This window comes from Xenopus laevis, chromosome 1L (assembly GCF_017654675.1).
Source record: "Xenopus laevis strain J_2021 chromosome 1L, Xenopus_laevis_v10.1, whole genome shotgun sequence".
In the NCBI taxonomy this organism is placed as follows: domain Eukaryota; kingdom Metazoa; phylum Chordata; class Amphibia; order Anura; family Pipidae; genus Xenopus; species Xenopus laevis.
The window spans coordinates 151,463,703-151,483,921 of NC_054371.1; the positions used below are offsets into that span (position 1 = coordinate 151,463,703).

Here is a 20,219-nt window from a genome sequence, read left to right on the forward strand (position 1 = left end):
TATGTTTTCTAGGCCTCATGAGACATGACAACAAAGAACAATGAATGCCACCAGAGCAACAGACTCAGGACTTACTGTCCTGAAATGACCTCACAATCCTCAGTCTCCTTGACTCGAGGCCACAAATTACTGTGAAAACTTCACATATATCAGTATTCTTCAGCACCAAGTCTTGCGATACAAATTAAAGAAAGGAATCCTGCCTGCAGTTAACTAGAAAAAGCCAATTATCTATTGTGGTCTCCAGTACAGAAACATAAGAGTGTTTCCATGCTATAAGATGTGTATTGATGGGAGGGTTACTGAAGTTAAATTCTGTAATGCTACAATCTTACAATGACTAATTGGCTATTTTGGTTATTTGATTTTGTTTTTATCAAAGTAAAAGTATATAAAGAGGAACTGTGAGAACAAACGACAAGCATTAGGGAGAAAGGTTACATTGTTCAACTATGTATTAGGCTGGTGGGGAGCTGTTTGGGCCTCTATGTATATCCAATGACTGGGCCTATTTTGACTCCCAGTCCAGACATGATACTAAGGGGCAAATTCACCAAGGGTCGAATATCTAGGGTTAATTAACCCTCAATATTCGACTGGGAGTAAAAATCCTTCGACTTCGAATATCGAAGGATTTTAGCGCAAATAGTTCGATCGAGCGATCGAAGGAATAATCCTTCAATCGAACAATTAAATCCTTCCTAAATCGAACGTTTCGAAGGATTTTAATCCGACGATCGAAGGATTATCCTTCGACCAAAAAAACTTAGGCAAGCCTATGGGGAACTTCCCCATAGGATAACATTGGGTGCGGTAGGTTTTAGATGGCGAACTAGGGGGTTGAAGTTTTTTCTTAAAGAGACAGTAGTCGAGCGATTTTTAGTTCCAATCCTTCGATTTGAAGTCGAAGGTCGAAGTAGCCCATTCGATGGTCGAAGTAGCCCAAAAAACACTTCGAAATTCGAAGTTTTTTTACTTATAATCCTTCACTCGAGCTTGATGAATTGGCCCCTAAATGTTAGTTGAAAACTGAAAGTACTTGACAAAGGAAAATTCTGGCATATTTGGACATGTCCCAGTCTGCAAAAACCATGCCTAGATTCATATATAACTCGGTTCACTTGTTAAAAGTGATAGGATCAAAAGCAAAAGGTTTATGAAATGGTCCTGAATGCAATGCCAGCTGTGAAATCTGAGACAGAATTTTGGAGCAGATTGTCCGAGGTGCTGCTATTAGGGTAGGGACACACTGGGCGATTTGGGGAGATTTAGTCGCCTGGCGACTAATCGCAGCGACTTTTCTCCCCGAATGCCTCCCCTCACTCTGCGCCTGGATAAAATGAAAAGTCGCCGGCGCTAATCAGACACGGCGATTCGTTTTCCGAAATCGCCCGAAGTTGCCTCACGAGGAAACTTCGGGCGACTTCGGAAAACAAATCGCCGCGTGTGATTAGCGCAGGCGATTTTTCATTTTATCCAGGCGCAGAGTGAGGGGAGGCATTCGGGGAAGATTGGTCGTGGAAAGTTGCGGCGATTAGTCGCCAGGCGACTAAATCTCCCCAAATCGCCCAGTGTGTCCCTACCCTTAGAAGAGTGTACAGAGACTTTGCTCAGAAAAAGAGAGAAACAAGCAGGGAAAGGGCTGTACTACTACTCTCCCACAGCATGAGATTTTAAAGGCAGAACTACAAACAAGCCAAATGTTGGTATATAGACCAAGATAGTGTTCCAGTTCCTGGCACAGCTGGGGTTAAGGGCGATAACATGCAATGGTTGTGTTTCCTGATGCAAAGGGTAAATACTGTAGGTGGAATGACTTTAAAGAATTAGGCTTAATAGCTGTTTGCTTGTTTTGGGGGATTTGTACCACTACCATGTTGGGAATTCAGCAGAAATTGAAGTATCTGCCAGCTATTAAACCCCTTTGTGCCACTGGCCTTAAAATAGGATGCATATATATGGCACAAACTTTATCTAGACATTTTGCTCAGATGGCTTCCCAGGTTCAACCCAGTCAGTCCATTTAAATAGATCATTAAAACACCTTTTTCAGTTAAATGAATTGCTGTTATATATTGTGCCTTTTGATGTCAAAGTAAATTTTGCTCAATATATTAAATATAGCTGTTACAGAGAGCATTAGAAGAGCACATAATGATACTGGAAGAATTATATGGATGAGGACCATTAATCAATAGGAAGAGTTGTGGTATGTAATAAAAAATACTGAGGAGCATTTATCATGCTGTGTAAAAAGTGTAGTGAAGCATTTTACATTTCTGTAAAACAATTTTTGCATTGGATCTGGTAAGATTTTTAAATTACTGAGAAGCCCCTCTATGTGATATCATTACTAGCCTGAGGTCAGAATTCTCATATCAAAAAGCTTTGGCCCAAAAAATAGGTGGTGGAAGACTTGAGTATTTTTAAAACCTGGTCAAATGATTGCAATTTTTCCATGTGTGGCCAGTTTTAAAAAGGAACCTTTCTCAATATTTACTGCTATAATAGAACAAACCTGTGCATTCAATGACTGTTCAAACGACCACTGGCATTATAAAAAAGGTGACATTATAAAGGGTGATATTTATTGAATTGCTATCCTTTAATATACAATATGAGCATTTACCAGGCAGAAATCAAGGGTGGTGGTATAAAGAAAGAACGTTGTATTTTGCTTAATCCATAGCTTTAAACTATAATCATTAAATCATTAAAACACCTTTTTCCAGCAAAATGAATGCTGTAATATATTGTGACTTGGGATGTCAAAGTAAAGTTTGCTCCATTTATATTTAATATTGTTGTTACTGCATTAAAAAAGAACATAAGGGTGCTGTAGGAATTATATGGATGAGGGCCATAAATCAGTAAAGGTGGCCATACGCGGGCAGATTAAAGCTGCTGATATGGGTCCTTTAGAGCGATTGGGCAGCTTATCTTCCTGTGTGTGGGGGCTTCCGAAAGGGTCAACCTGATCGATATCAGGCCAAAAATCAGCCCCATATCAATTGGGCAGGTTTGATTTTTCCTGCAATCGAGGACCGCATCGGCTAGTTGATGTGGCCCTATAACCAGGTAAGCGCCCATTCTCTTCTTTTAATCTGATCCGTTTGATTAATCGCTCTGCCGTTAGTATCGTTAGATACGCTCGTTTGGCGACCTTGCCAAATGAGCGGATCTTATCATGTATGGCCTTAAGAAGAGTTGGGGTATGTAATAAAATACACTAAGGGGCCTATGTATCATGCTTTGTAAAAAGTGAAGCATTACCAATGATGTTTCCCACAACAATTACATTTAAGCTGTTAGAAAATAAAAGCAAAGATCTGATTGGTTGCTATGAGCAACATCATCGGTAATGTTTTACTCCACTTTTTACACAGCATGATAAATAGACCCCTAAGTTTGCCCAGGTGCAGTAATCCATAGCAACCAACCAGCAGGTAGCATTTACTGGTCACCTGTCTAAAAGCAAACATTCTTTTGATTGATGGGTTACTGCACCTGGACAAACACTGTGCCTTTTATTACATATGGGGATAGGATGCCAGTGCTTATAGTATCAAAGGAAATGATAGGTTCCTGAATGCAGCTGAATTAATTTATAGGATCCAGGGCCATGATTTGCTGGGAGGAGTTAAAAGACACAGATGCATACATCAGTGGAAAGAGTTAAAGGAGCAGGTGCATAAATCATTAGGGATGGATTCCATGCAACAGATTCAGAAATTGGTGGAAGACATTTTAGGGAGCAGGTGCATAAATCAGTAGGGAGGATTGCCAAGCAGCAAATGCATGCCTCTGCTGGAGAAAATTCTAGGGAGCAGGTGTATTTATCAAAATGAAGAGAATAGTGAGTTAAAACTAAAGGTTATATGGAAAGGTGGAGGATCTTTCATATGAAGGATAGTGGATCTTACAGGAGCAGATACTATGGGCGTCTGTTATGAAAAGGTAGAAGGAATGTTAAAGTGTTGCTGTACACACCTGTCCCGGCTGGGCATGGTCACACACGTGCGGTTTGTACATCTCTGCCAACCTTGGGGGATTATCATTCACATCTAACACCTTAATCAAAACTCCAGCTTGTGACACATGGGAAGAGCTGTCTGGAACAACAACACAACACAGAGACACGACAAAGAGACGCAGCACAAAACACAGCAAATCACAGAAACACAGGAAAGCCACAAACACACACAAAACAAACAAATAACACACAATACAACAAAGAACATGAAACAGAAAAAAAGGAATGAGTTTATGTATTTCACATAAAGGCCAGTAGAATATATTCCCCCCTCCCCAATGGTTGATCCCACTCACCGGACTCACTGGCCCTCACAGTGATACTATGCTCTCCCCTCACCTCCCGGTCTAATGAAACGCTCGTCCGTATGGTCCCATCCTCAGAGTGAATAGAAAAAAGCACCTCAGGGTCCGAAAGGGGATCAATGGAATAGCTGTAAGGAGAAACAGCTCAGTTTCTATGCAAAAACACATGAAAAGTGTGTGGAAGGAAATACATAAAAAGCATGACTAAAGCTGGCTATAGACGCAAAGATCCGATCGTACAAATCATCGTACCTGCCACTAACCATTCCGATCAAATAAAGTACAAAAGAACAGATTAGCCGATGTTCTGCCCCTGACAGCAAACGTACGAAAATGATGTCCGACCAAAGCTGGTGACAGTTTCCCTCTGAAAATCGGATGATCGGCAATACATGCAGAGATATTATCGGCAGCCGACAGAAATCTTTTAACCTGGCCGATCGACCAAATGGCCGATCGACCAAATGGCCGATCTCCGCCGGACGAAAAATGTCGGGACCCTTCACACACTTTCCGAAAATCGTACGAAAATTTGCACGATCAGATCTTTGCGTCTATGGCCAGCTTAAAAGAGAGAGCGAATCAGATTGACTGGAGAGAGAAAACCGAGGATAATGGGGAGTTTATTTGCTTATTCACTTCCCAAATCAACCGTTTCTCAAAGGCATGTAATGTTAGTGCAGAATAATGGAGCGTTGTTCATGAAACTTCAAGTCCTATCTTATATTGATTTTAACCCTTTTCTTTGTTTATGTGAACTGCCAAACAAGAGAGAAATAGTAGTGAGCAGACGAAGGGATAAGAGATGGCTACACTACAAAAATGCTGCTGCAAATATTAGCCTAAGGACAGGTAAACAAATGGGATAATGATGTCTTGCCGTTAAAAATAACAACACACTGCTAAAAAAAAAAACCTCTATGTCAGAGCAGCAGACTAATTAGAAATGTTTTAAAGCATGGGTGGTCCCCAATTTCCAGTATAATCCAGATCCTGGAAACTGCCATGGAATGCTATTCTGTAAAACTGAAGTATCACATTTTTTCTGCACGCTTTTTACATTACTGAAAAGCCCTCTCTGTGATCTCATTGCTACCCGAGGTCAGAATTCTCAGATCAAATGTCTTTTGCTCCAAAAATGGGTAATGGAAGATTTGACATCCTGGTGATATAAGTATATTTTTCCATGTGTGGCCAGTATTTTATTATTTTAAAAAAGGTATTTCTCACCATTTACTACTACCATAGAGCAGACCCTATACATACAATAATTGTTCAAACTATATAGATATATATAATAATACACATATTGCATTATTTAAACAGTAACACATTGGTGTGTGATGAAAGATACAGATCACTGTCAGTGGAATGAAGCAAAAGCTAGGCACCTGATCGAGCTACTGTGTAGATCAGGGTCTTGCGCTTGGACCACCCCCACAATGGCTCCTGGGGGAAGATTCTCCAACACACTCATGGTGTAAAGTTCCTGTGAGAATAGGGGAGGCTCATTCACATCCACAACCATCACTCTCACAGTGGTTACATCTTTGAATGGCCCACGGCGGATATACTGAGGGTCTATCACAGTGTTCATTACTTCAACACGGAAGGTAAAAGAGCGCTGGGACTCAAAATCTAAGGACTAAAGTGGGATAGAAAGATCTTATAAATTTAGTGAAACAGTCAAGTCAAGAGTGAGTTTATTGTCATTTCATCCATATACGTTTGTACAGTACACAGTGAAACAAAACAACGTTCCTCTAGGACCATGGTGCTACACACAACATAGATGTACTGGACAACAGACAAAAAGTGCAAGTGCAAAAATATGCAACTCCTGCAAGACAGAACAGCAGAGTGCAGGGACAGGACAAGACTCAGCAGATGTAATATGTTAAGTAAATAATGCTAAACGTCAGACATGATGGGTCTATCATTGTGATATGATAGTAGTACATAATAAAGTGCAGATGTGCTCATAGAGAACAGTTGTATCCAATGTCTATTTATTTAGTATCATTTAGTGTAGTATCATGTCAGGGAGAAAGCAGGGAAATGTTGGAATGATAAGTATAATTAGGGAAAAGGTAGTAAAAAGAAGGTGGGCTAAAGAAAATGGGTTGATAAAGTGGGAGCCCATATAAGTTTCACAAACACAATGAATAAAGAAAGAATTAATGTAGAAGACAATGATTAACATGATTCAGGACAGGACATATAGGTGAAGGGTCTTGGAAGTAAATAGTGAAAGTACATAAAGAAAAGTAAGGAAAAGTAACTCCATGCTCTGCTATGGACTAGGAAAACAGACATGATAGAGTTAAAAGTGTATGAATAAGAGAGAACTAAAGGACTCATGCTACAGGGAAGAGTGAAAGGCCAGGCAAAAAGCGGGGGAAATGCAGAGGCAAAGTACAACTGAAAAAACTGAGAAAGTAGGGATGAAAAGATAATGAGAACATGGAAATAATGTGGGGACACAAAGAACAAAGAAGAAGATACTAGTAGAAAGGAGAACAACGGTAGTAAGAAACCAAGAACATAGGCAAATGACACAATTAAGAAGCCACGTAATGGGGAATGGACATTGACCAAGATGGAAAGAAAGTGAATAAGAAAGGGTAAAGTGGATCGAAATAGAGACAAAGACTAAAAGACAGGAAGATAAAATCCAAAATTCTGAATGTATAATAATATACAGTATAAAGGAAATAGCATAAACAAAGCAGCAGTCAGGCTTCTTGCAATTGCATTACTTTTTCCTCTATCAATTGTTTTTCTTCTGCACAAAAGCAGGTGTTGATCTGTGGTCAGGCCTAGTTTCTCATTAGATGTATAATAAGGCTAATTAATTGGTAAATGAGGCATCTGGGGCTTCAGCATAACAATGCCTTGATAAATAATAAGTTAGCACATCCATATAAAAATCATAGGTTGCCAATGAGCTGACTTTTGTGATATTGTGGTGAGTGAATGAATGAACATCATAGTGATTTTATACTGTTCTAGAATGATGAACCCATGATTATCTTCCTTGTTTGTATTGTATAATATTGCATTCTATTGAATTTTCTGAGAAGACAATGTGAAAATGTGAAGAATATTTTCAGACATTTGGGTTCCTGATTGTGATATCCAGTGATGTATAAGGCCGGTGTGGAAACTATGAAAAGCATGTAAGAGTTGTAAAACGTTGAAATTCACAGCCCTGGTTGATATAAAAGAAATAGGTTGGTGCAGGGCCTTGAATAATGGCATAGTGGCATTTTCCCTGATCCCCTAGTACTGAAGGGTAGTATGGACACTACACAATATAGTAACTGATATATATATAAATATATATATATATATATATATATATATATATATATATATATATATATATATATATATATATATATATATCATTATATATGTATATTAGATGGCCAAGTAGACATCCGGGGGATGAAGGAAGTTGTAGTTCAAAAACAGCTCAAGGTCCACCATTTAAATGCGGCAAAACAGTGACTATCATTAAAGGACATGTAAAGTCTAAAATAGAATAAGGCTAGAAATACTGTATTTTGTATACTAAATATAAACATGAATTTACTGCACCACAAGCCTAATCAAACAAATAATTTATGCTTTCAAAGTTGGATACAGGGGGTCACCATCTTGTAACTTTGTTGAACTTCTTTGCAAGACTAAGACTGTGCACATGCTCAGTGTGGTCTGGGCTGCTTAGGGATCGTCATAAAAAAAGCAGCAGTTAGGGACCATCTGACAATTCCTATCCACAGCAGTAAATTAAGGGAGAATTTCACTGCATACAGTCAGGTTTCTTAAAAAAAGATGCACATTTTGTAATTAAAGTATATTGGAGATACCGTAGGTTTCTTTTTCATTAAAGAAAGTAAAAATGGGATTTTATTTTTTTGCCTTTACATGCCCTTTAATGTATTGCAGCACTAGGTCTGGTTGTAGTCAGGAAAGGATTTTGTATGTTCTTGTGTGTCTGTGTGGGTTTCTCCCAAACTCCAAAAACATACATAGAGGTTAACTGGCTTTGATATAAATATCTTACAAAAACTGTTTCTCCCCACAGGAGGGGCAGGCAAAAAGAGTCTGAACTGGGGGCAGTAATAGTATTTTGAAAAACCTCCTCACCATCACTCACTATACGCATTTGTATGACAGATGATTGATCAACAATTTGCTCATTATACATATGCTTGTGCCCCAACATTGCCTCCCTCACTGAGGGCTCCCTTGCAGTGCAGGCAGCATAGTGCTCATCATAGGTATTTTCTTGGCAAAATACTATTATTTCCCCTAACTGGAGCATGTGCTCACTTAGCCTGCAATAAATATAAAATATGCCAGTGCTTTATGAATAAATAATCTTAATATCCCTGATTTATTTTATTTTGCCAGCCTTCATGCATTGCCAGAGCCCTTTCTTCTGTAACCACCCCATCCTGCTCTGGTGGAGGAGACTAATAATTCTGTGTGTTAAAATGGGAAATGGACAGTATGGGATGGGGCTCTCCACAAGATTAATGTGACGGTTTTCAAGAGGTATAGTACAGAGCTGTAGATCTGAAATGTTATTTACAGTTGCAGTTGGAAAGCACAGAGGCAGCCAAAGTAAAGCTTCTGCAAAAAGGAAAAAATCAAAGAAAGATTCATTGCAAAAAGGTTACCAAATTGTCCTGGAACCAGCTATGCCACTGCTGAAGGTATTACATATTATAAACAACATAACTACAAAAGTCTTGCATTTAGAAAAACACTGTTTTAACTAGGAAAACTGCTTATCAAGGCAACCAATTATCATTTTGTTGTAAAAATGAAAAGTACAGAGGGATCTACAGGAAAGAATCAGCATAAACAACCACCAAAGGGGTAATTAAAATATAGTGACAAGGACAGCCAAAGTGGTTAACAATGTTAAAAGAAAGCTCCAGTGTGCCAAAGTAAAATATACAATAGGGTCCAATCAGTGGTGTCTCTATTCCTTAGCTCTCTAACAACAGATCCCTTAAAGGGAGTCAAAAGAGATTGTTGCTAAACATAAAAAAGCAGGGCAACGACACAGAGAGGGTCCTTAATCTGAATTAATCTGAGTAATCTGAAAGGGATGAGAAATGCCTACAAATTTGTTTTAGCATAATACATGAAAAACAATGCACCAAAATAACATTTGTCTTTCTTGTAGCTCAGTAGAAGGATTGTGTATTGTCCTACAGCTAAAGCAATCCTGGTCAGACAAAATCTAAGTATCTGTCCTATATTCTGTGCCTCTGTATATGGTACGCCACCCCTTCCTGGTACTTCATGATGGTGATCAGCTTGGTCCTTGCGGAACTGCATTAAACAATTGGATGACTAGCTGCTGCACAGGATAGGATAAATAATTATCTGAGGAAAGTGAATCACTAGACCTTGCATAGAATACAGTAGCTGCTGTACCTGGTGATCATATAGCAGCCCTGTTCAGTTCTACTTAAAACCAGGTAACCATTTTTCTTAGACTCGTTTTCTTAATAAAAACACAGATATATTTAACAGTACTGGCCAGGCACTGGTATGGAAATGTGCTGTTACCTTGGTTTATTAACCAACCTGCGCATACAGTAATGCTTCACTTAGCATTATGAGAGATTTGTCGTTATTAAATCATCAGTGTATTAATCTGTACAGGAACAGAACAAGGACTGCAATAATGAGATGAGACAGACACTTAGGGCACTGCGCAAGATAGCACTTAAACATCAAGAATGAACAAGCAGACACATTTATTATGAAAGCATTGTGCATCAGTCTATTGAAGAACCTGTTGAATTTGTCACCCCCATAATGCAATGCACAGTGCAGTATTATACAGCGTGCTGCCCATGAAATCAGAGGTACTTGAGTAGAGAATATTTAGTTGTGGGTTATTTCTCATGCCTATTAATAAATGTCACTTCTAACTATCACATTATTCAATGTTTTGGCCTGCTAACTTCTGCTTTCTTTCTGCCAGACTACAGGGCTTGCTTACAATAAAAAGGCAGCCGCTCTGTGCTCCAAAATATGCAAGTAAAGGAGCAGCGACAGATACACCTTATACTGGATTTCTGGTGTGAGGTGCAGGGCACAGTTGCCCTTTAGTACCTTTTGCTGAGGTCTTTGTAAATGACTCCAAATACCTGTGCCATGGCTCTGTTTACAAAAGGGCCTGCAGTACTTAACACATTTATTTGTATTGGGCACCAAGGTTTCTGACGGCAGCCCTCTTGAACTTATTTTCTATTACTTTTCCTTAGTCTGAGTGTAATACAGAAGTCATGGAAAGAATATTCATGCTCATTTATCATGAAATATATAGGCACAAAGCAGATACAGTGGAGGAACCACCTGTTTTACATACCCCCATTGTACATTTTCCTACATATGAAGTCTTTTCTTTGTGGTCCGGCACCACAGTCGTGTTTGTTGCTTCCTGCATTTCATATTTTCCCAAATTATACTTTTTTTGCAGTCCCCAGCAAAATTTTGGGTTTCACTGTATTTTTTTGCTCATTGAACCTTGAACCATAGGTTATTCCTTGCTCTGTCTTGTGCCCAACAGCACTGCAAAATGCACCGGCCCAGACAAATACAAGTGCTTTGTGTATGGTCAATAGTAAATTTATTGTGGACACAATAAATCTCTTTCACTTTTTTTGAGTGCCTGCTCTATTGTATTTTTCGGTTTATCCGCTCCCCGTGCTGAGGGCGGTGCACCTAGGCCACCTCCTTAATGTGGTGAGTAATAAACACACATTTGGAGAGCCTCATTCAAGGTTTATATCAATAGTGAACGGGACCTTATATGTGTAAAAGGTGTATAACCTATTTTAGGAACAAATTATCCACTTTCGAAGGGTCCCATCCAAATATTTCGATTGATTGGGTCTCTTGAAAAGTGGATTACTGAAGCAGGTTACAGAAAGAGATTACAGAGGTGATGAAGAAGCTTTCAAAAGTCAGGATTTGCAAAGAAGAATGAAGTAATTAAAATTACAGCCAAAGGAAAGATACACAAAAAAAGAAAAAATGTACAAGAGAAGCTGAAGCGTGCTTAGCATTACAGTTCCATGATGACCAGAGACTGATCCATTTGGCACATGAAAGTGGATAAAATGATGAAATTCTGTATGCAGCTTTTGTTAGGAGCTAATATTTTACTACACTGAGAAGGCATCTGTCAGAGGCTATCCTAAGGCTGAAGAACGCTGTGTAACAACAATACTCAAGTAAAAGGCCTGGGGCATTAGACACGGTTATGAACAAAAAGCAGAGGAGATAAACAGTATATTTCAAACAGTTCGAAATACTGCATGTGGTCCACCTGCAGAACAAATGGTATCTGTTGAAGTTGGTGGTCTAAAGAGCTAGAGGGCATGAGAAAAGAGGAGATGGAGAGTAGCTTTCAAACCTGCTGTTAAGCATGTCAAAAGCTAGTAAAAGTCAGTCAATTTTTTTTTTGAAATGCCAAACTTTCAGACCATTAAGGCATGGTCACATGGAGCGTTGGCTGCACTGCTCTCAGCCTGTGGTTTATAATCCGGCGGAGAGAAGTGGATCAGCATCTCTCTGCAGCTACACTGACAATCACAGCTTCTGCCTGCGTGCAACTACGAGGAGAGGAGATCAGCTTGAAAACCTGAAAGCAGGCATTTTCAGGATGATCTCCGCTTCACTCCTAGTAGCTGCACTTGACAAGCTTCTCTCTGCCTGAATACAAACTGCAGACAAGCAGTGAGACTTTGAAAGTGGTGAGCTTCATTTCTCACACAGACTTCCTTCCGGGTGTCATCAGCAAGTACGTGTGTGTGTGGGTAAATCCATAATATATGTGGGTAGGGACCTATAGGATCTATTAGGCTCCTATAGAGTTAATCACCTACCCTTCTTGTATCATTACCTATAGCTGTTGTTTATTGGGCAAAAGCCCCTAGACATGTAAGTGTAACGGCTATAGCTATAGACCAAAGGGTGCAATACCACCACAATTTCCTGCCACACTGCTATATAGTGTTGTGTAGGGAGTGGCCTCTTCCTCTTTGGCTCCTGGTGTCTGTGCTGCTAGGTGTTCCCATTGAGCCTGGGATCACCAAGGCCCCAGTAAAGCCATCTACCCCAAAGGGACCTGTACCTTTGGTGCTAAAGTCGGGAACCAGGCAAATCCCGTGAACGAGGTTAGCTATCATTAGGGCAGTAATAGTCTCTCTAGGAGAGAGATATAGTCAGTTTTGTGTAGCATGAGCAGCTGTGTGCTCCATCAAGGATTATAGCAGGGAGTAGCTTCCCAAAGGCTTCTTGTTTGCCTTTAGAGCAGGGAACTCAGTGATAGGGAATCTAGGTTAGCAGAGGACCGCCTGTACCCTACCTGATTGATCCCATGCCTTCACTGGTATATCGGTCTTTGGGACAGAGGTATTCTTCTTGACTATTTGACTATGGGAGTTACAGTCTTTATCATGCTGCATCATCATTCTGCTATCCTTCCTCCTCTGTGATATGCTACATCTGCAAATAACTCCTGCGTGGGTAAACCTGTGGTCACCTTTATTGTGCCTTGTCTACAATAAATCCATCTTTTCTGTTTCACCAAAGAACCTCCTGGCGTCCAGTCAATCTATTTTTGTATACAGTAGCCTGTGTGTTGTAGTTATACTACATCTTAAAGGGATAGCTTCCACTTGGGCCCTGACTGTGTTGAGTAAGTCGCATGTAGCCAATGCTTTATCATGCTAGTGGGTATTTGTCTAAATACAGCCAAATAGGTGCTACATGTGTGTGTCCTACACTGTGCCTTTTTGTTAGAAAATGTGCACAGAAAAAATATTAAACATTGTCTACAATTTTTAAACATTATTCTACAAAGAATCTGTCTCTATTGAGAGGCATACCCCTGCTGGTGTCATGCTTTTGTTCAAGATTTTTAAGCAGTTTCTTTGATCAGTAGCCTTGTAGTAAAAAAAAAAAACCTGCTAAGTTTGTGAAGAGAAATTCCCATAATATAGTGCTCCTGCACCAAGACCACAGAGTCTGCATAGTTGTTGAGACCAGTAAATTCTTCACATTATATTAGGATGTTCACTGGTGGACCATTCGGATAAGAATAGGGATGCAGCAAATTCAGGATTTGGCCTTTTTCAACAGGATAAGGATACGGTCAAATCCAAGTGCCTGGCCATACCAAATCGGAATCCTTAAAATCACATGACTTTTTGTCACACAAACAGGGAGGTAAACAGTTTTCTAACCACTCACTGCACATATGGTTCTCTTTCCACCTTCCTAGCACTAATTTGAATATGTAAATTTGGGTTTGGCTTTGGTTAAATCCCAAAATTTGGTACATCCCTAGATAAGAATGTAGCATACTCTTAATAGCATCAATAAAAATGCTTTCTCTCAAATACTGCCATTACAGTTGTCTGCTTCAGTCAAACAACTTGACTATCTTTGTTCGCCACTTTACCTTTCGTACTCTCAGAATGCCATCCTGTCCTATTGAATCTGACATCACACTGAATGTATCGCCAGCATCACCATCCACGATACTATAGGACATGACCGCATTTTCTCCAATGTCTGGATCATGCGCTCTAAGACGGCCAATGACAGAACCAGGAGCAATATCCTCAAGAACAGTGAACTGGTATAGATCTAAGAAAAGAGAAAGAATAAAAGAAAGACAAGTTGGCTATTTCACAGGGTATCTGGCATGATAATTTATAGCATTCATATCTATACTTTGCTGTAAAAAACACTGCTTATTAATTCCTCTACAGCTCAGTCGGAATTTGAGAGAAGTCTTAGACTTTGGTTCTTACTTTGAGGGAATTTTGGGGGGTTATCATTGACATCACTTAACGTTACAGTAACTGTTGTGGAACCTGAGAGACCCCCCACATGGCCTCCCATGTCTTTGGCCTGGATGACTACTAGAAACTCATCCTGAGTCTCACGATCCATGTTGGGAATTGCTGTGCGTATGACACCTGTGAAGAAACAAAAGATACTCTAAAAGCTTCAGAAGGAGATGTCTGATTGTAGTGTGCAAAATACAAATATCCAACTTAAACAGAATTTTTCACTTATTGGGTCATGTCTAATTTACTAAGCAAGAAAGCTGTTGGAAGTTTCCTTTCTTTATCTGCTAAAAGTAGTGCTACAGGGATATAGACAGAAGCACTTTGGTTTCCATCATAATGGGATGCATGATTTAAAGTGGACAGAGTGTAGGTCAACAAACAAGTACCTGGGATCTTACTACTAACTTCATCAGTTGCTGGCTAATATGGCTACACTGCGGTTTCCTTCCACACTTCAAGACATATACTGGCTGGATTATTGACTTCTCATAAAATTTACCCTAGTGTGTATGTATGTGAAAGGGGACCTTCTTGTTATATATATTTATACAGTGTACCTATTCCACATGACATATAAGACAATATCCTCAGAAAGGCCTTTGGATTTACCTGTTTGAGGATCTACAGAGAAGTAAGGTTGCCCCTCCAGAACAGTATATACTAATCGAGCGCTGTTCCCATAAGAAGGATCATCTGCATCACTTGCTGTTACTTGGATCACCGAGGTACCTGTAGGTAAAGAGTACTATCAGCTACCTTCCAATTCCTTCATTGTAAAGTCAACATATGCCTGTTTTATGTCTTGCTGTTTATGTCTAGCATGTATCTCAATTTGAGTTGGGGAGGCCTGAAACATGCTCATGTCATGGAAAGGCTCATATGAGTGGATGCATAGAGATATTGTTACATGCAGTTATTTTCTTGGAAATCTGTTGCTGAGGCCTATGGTCAGCAGTACAGACTGAGGACTGGGGAATGTTCACAACTGTGTTTACAAATTCAGTTAACAGTCCTGTAAACTTTCCTATAAAGGAGCTAATTTTTGGACCTTTTCAGGGAAAACCTAAAGCCATGGAAGACATATCCATCTTCTCCGTCTAACACTCTGACACTTAAGGGGTTGTTTACTAAACTCCAAATTCATCTGGTTGGGGTTTTTGTGGCAAAACTTGAAGTTTTCTGTGTTTTTTATTTAAAAAAAAATTTTGTTCATTAAAAAAAAAAATACTCAAAATTTTCGAGATTTATTGCAGATCAATGCTGCAAAAAGCTAGAATCCGAAGGTCCACCATCTCAGACCTGCCGAGGTTGTGTATATGTCAATTGCAGAGGTCCCTATCCTATCTGGAAGTTTCTGTTGTCTGCGTTGGAAATAGCCCGAAAATCTGACATTTTTGGGCTTTTCCGGCAGAAAATCCAAAAAATCTGGGCTTGATTTTAGAACTTTTTTACCCAAACTGATTAAATCAAGCTTTTTAAATAATGAATAAGGTAAAATTGGGTATGTGAGTTTGGTCATGGTTTTTTTTATGTAAATAATGAGATCAATGTGAATTTTGTAAATAACTCCCACAACTGTAAGGGGGGAATGTAATAAAACTCGCAACAAGCAAAGTTTTGCGAATAAAAATTCACATTGCGCAATGTAATATTTTTCATTAGGCTTTTATTGCATTGCAAATCTTAATTGCGCCTTGCAAACCTTTAACACCTGCATTGGAGTTTCATTAAATATTTTTTTGCAGAAAACAGTTTGTGTTTGCGACATTTCAATACTTATGCTGTGAACTTTGCAAAAGCAGTTTGGTCGCAAACTTTGTGAGCAAGTCTTAATCAGTCAAAAATGGAGCAAACATGGTCTCTAACAGGATCAAAGGTTTTTGCAAATTTGTTTTGCTATAACGCAGCATATTACATTCCCCATATGTATATAATATGGGATATTGGATTGCTATAATGTGCATGAAGGCATTAGTCTGCAGACTTTGACAGGTGGCCAGAAAGAAGGGTTTTCTAAAGTTTTGTCCTTCCAGTTCCAATTGTCAAATTAATTCAACAGCTGGATTGCACAGAGATAGAAAGACTGCATCTCCTTGCAGGCTCCTCTGTTTGATTCTTGCCAGAGCACTATCTGCATGGAGTTTCCATGTTCTCTCTGTCTTTGTGTGGGTTTCCTCCGACACCCCAAAGGCATTCTGATATGTTATTTATCACTTAGAGACACTGGCCGTGGGGAAATTGTAAGCGCTGATGTGAGTGACTGAACATTCTTTGTAAAGTACTGCGGAATACCCTGGCTCTATAAAAAGAAAGGATGATGATAATAGTCACAGTCACTAATGCGTCTTTAACCCATCTCTGTAAGGCTTACATTTTTTTTTTTGTAATAAAAATCTACTTTATAAAGGCAAGGGGGTTTCTAACACTTGGATATTTGTAATGAATGTGGTAGCTTCACTCTGAAATTAATGCATTTAAGCCAAGATTCTATTTACCCCTCACCTACGTTGGACATCTCCGGTACAGTGGCCCTGTAGGGTGGGTGCAGGAAGACAGGGGGGTTGTCATTAATGTCTTGCACCTTGATGATGAACTGTGAAGGAGGCTCAAGGGGTCGAAGGGTGAGCTTATCAACAGCCTGTGCCAGCAGCACATACTCCTCCTTCTCCTCACGATCAAGGGATTTGGTTACATGGATGTTGCCTGTCTTCTCATCGATGACAAACACCGAACCAGCTCCTTCTCCAGTCAACAGGTACTTTGCCTTCCCCTCTCCTCGGTCTGCATCCGTATGCAGCTGTGGAGCCATCATATGTATATTAATGCAATGGAAAATGTACAGACATACTGCCAGTGCCTTATCTATAAAACAACCATGTTGGAATCCTTATTGTTTCACTGACCCTTTCGCTCAGACTGACTAGAGTTTCCTTATCTTTATGGCTCAACAGGAATATTTTAAAACAGCAAAATGAGATTACAATAAAATGCAGAACTAGGAGTCTCATATCAAAAATAGGAAACATTTTGAAAGGTTATAATGATACCACTAAAGGCTATAGAACACTATTTACTCAGCTAGAGATACAACATAGGGTTTCTTCATCAGTGAAACAATGAAATGTCAGTGAATGTCTATGCATTGGTTCTGCCTTATTAAAGAGGGAAACTTCCACACACTGTAATCCAGTTATGCGAATATGGTATTTTCTCTCTATTATCCATTTTTTTGGGATCTATAGGTGTCCTGTTCCTGAAAAAATACTTGATGGGTAGGTATGCTGAGATTTAGAATATAATATGTGTCTTTAAACATTTGTCATTGTCCTGTGTCTGCTATCCAATCCTTTATTTATAGGCCAGTGAAAATGTCTTCTTTGCAGCAGTATTACATCATGTCTATTTTTTTCTTAATGACTATCTGTCCTCCACACCATGGGCAAAGCAACTGTGAAGTGTTTGCATGAACTATGGGCAGGCGTTTAGTGCACAGGGACTTTGCCTTTAGCAAATGCTCGAAGGCCAAAAAAAAAAAGAATATTGCAAAGAAGGAATGATGTATGTATCAAGTGACTTTAAAGTTAAGCAAAGTCCATCAAACAAAGTGCCCTAAATATTACACAGAGATAATCCAGCATTAACAATTAGTTCCCCTGTAAAGTTGTGCTTAGTACAGGGGAACATGTTCAGACATAATTTCGTGGTATCTCTCAGTTCATGCAATGGGACATCAAAGGAGGTTGTTCCTGCTTATAATGAATTTAGGGAATTAAATTTTGCCAATTTGCAGCTAGCCATGTTTCCAATGATGTCATACCAATTCCACTGCTGGTCTATTGTAAAGAGATAACATAGCAGGAGGGCTTGGGGAAGTGATACAGAGGTAACAATAAAAAAATTAACTAATTATGGAGTTTTAGCAGTTGTGTAGCTCCCTTTCAGCCGGCCTCACTACTGGGCGTGGTGGGGGCGGAAAGAGGGGCTCTGCACCTGTGTTGTTGGATGGGCTCACTAGCATGAAGTGGCATGGACATGGAGGAGGAGTGTAAAAACATTTTTTTTGCAGAGGGCAAGTTTTAACACGTGATAGCATGATTTTATAATGAATTTTTTTTTTGCCCAACAAATCTGATTCATTTCTGTGTAAAGGGGTTTAATAAATTCATCTCGGAATTTAAAGTGATAATGTTTGATTTTATGGATTCTTTACAACCTAATATAAAACCAGGACAACAGAAGTGATAGCGTTTGCAGTACAACATTTGCTGAAATACAGAGCAAGGAACATTTCAATTAAACCCTTCATTTTTTTATTGTAAAATTGCAGATGCTGTTATTAACAAATGACAACTTGTTAATGGAATTAAACCAGGATAAGTCAGTTTGCTGGCTGTGCCTAATTTGGTGCATGTGGTGTAATGCATAGGATGCTATAGAATAAGGGAGTCCTGTACTTAAATTAAACAGATGGAATTTACTAATCTCCCTTTGGTTGTTGCGCCTATAAGTGCTGGCTGTTGCAGCAGTTGAATACCATGAAGTTAAAGGGAGTGTAGGTGTGTGTACATGTCCATTCCCTCACAGATATAAACTGTACCATTTGCACAACCATCTTTTTTTCCTCCAGTATCTTGTGCAAAATGCTGTTCCTAATTACAACAAAACAATAATTCTGGGATGGAAAGCTGCATTACGGGTAAAAGTATGGAGCACTGTGATGAATATCCACAATACTTTTCTTCTGCAAACAGGTTATTCATGTGAAGACGTGGACTGATGACACAATTCACCAATCTAGAAATGCCTAGGTTTCATTAATAAGTTGGTTGCAATATTAATGAATTGTTTTAGAAAGAAAAGACAGGCTATTTGTTAAACAGATTTATTAAACATTTACTACAGTTTGGGTGCATTTTTTCATAGCTGTGCCACTCCCAAGTGTGCAGGGGAAATGCAATATAGGTACACCTAGGCTAAATTAACGAGCCTGCAATTTATAAACTGAATTGAATAAATGTATGAAAAGCAGAAATGCAAAATGATTTAAAGCCTGAAAGCTGCTGCAGTGACTAATGAAATTAAGCATCCATAAAAAGGGAAGAATGGAAAAGAAGCAAATATAATTCTTCTGCAGCATCAACTGTTATTAAATCACCATTATACTGCATCATCCGGATAGTTTTTTCCAGTGCCTGTCTATAAAAGATATGAAGGGGCGTAGAAATGGGTTAACTTATGAAAGGAGGAAATGGTTGGGTTAAGCCCTCGTAGATTGCGCACAATTAGAGAGTATGACACTTTCAGGAAACACACATATAAGTAATGTGTTGGAACAATTTCAGTTCTTGAGTGGCCTCTATTTATATTAAAAGGATTCAGAAGAGATAAGTATAGTAAGCAGGACGGACAGAATTTATCAGAACCAGTCTCCGCTGAGGCTTCATTTACTATTAGTGGGCACAATAAAGTTGTACCATTAATGATTGAGATGCAAGGCACACTGTGCAAAGACCTGCACTTTACACCTACCAATATAACACAAAATATAGTCCCTTTGCAAGTTGTGCCAGCAAGTAAATGTGTTTCTTCTATGAAATATGGTGTGTGAAAATATAGTCCCATATATTATCAGCAACATGCAATCAGTTTTTTAATCAGTACAAAACATTCCCCCCTGAATTGCTTGGAAAGAACATTATACCTCTATATTCAGTATTGGACTGGCCCACTGGGATACCAGGGAAACACCCGGTGGGCCCAGGTGTCAGTGTCTTGCTTCTAACCATTTAGCCATTTCATGATCATTCCCTATTGGGGAAACATTCTTAATAATAGAAGAATATAGTAAATACCATAGATATAAAAGTCTGGGAGAATAAAGAGATTGAGTGAGGAGCAGTGGAATAATAGTTTGGAATGTGGGCCCTCAGCCTAAGGTTTTCTGTTGGGCCCCTGGCATCCCAGTCCAACACTGTCTAT

At 39.2% G+C, this 20,219-nt stretch overlaps 1 protein-coding gene across 1 annotated transcript in view; it reads right to left on the reverse strand.

The window, feature by feature from the left end:
* cdh24.L (cadherin 24 L homeolog) overlaps positions 1 to 20,219 on the reverse strand; it is a 49,432-nt gene that overhangs the window by 9,634 nt on the left and 19,579 nt on the right. Inside the window, exons 3-9 of the mRNA XM_018259511.2 lie at positions 16,743 to 17,037; positions 14,850 to 14,969; positions 14,199 to 14,366; positions 13,844 to 14,031; positions 5,730 to 5,983; positions 4,330 to 4,466; positions 3,991 to 4,112 (exon numbers count right to left, since the gene is read on the reverse strand). Of these exons, the coding sequence (XP_018115000.1) occupies positions 3,991 to 4,112; positions 4,330 to 4,466; positions 5,730 to 5,983; positions 13,844 to 14,031; positions 14,199 to 14,366; positions 14,850 to 14,969; positions 16,743 to 17,037 (1,284 nt within the window). The remainder of the gene's footprint in view (positions 1 to 3,990; positions 4,113 to 4,329; positions 4,467 to 5,729; positions 5,984 to 13,843; positions 14,032 to 14,198; positions 14,367 to 14,849; positions 14,970 to 16,742; positions 17,038 to 20,219) is intronic.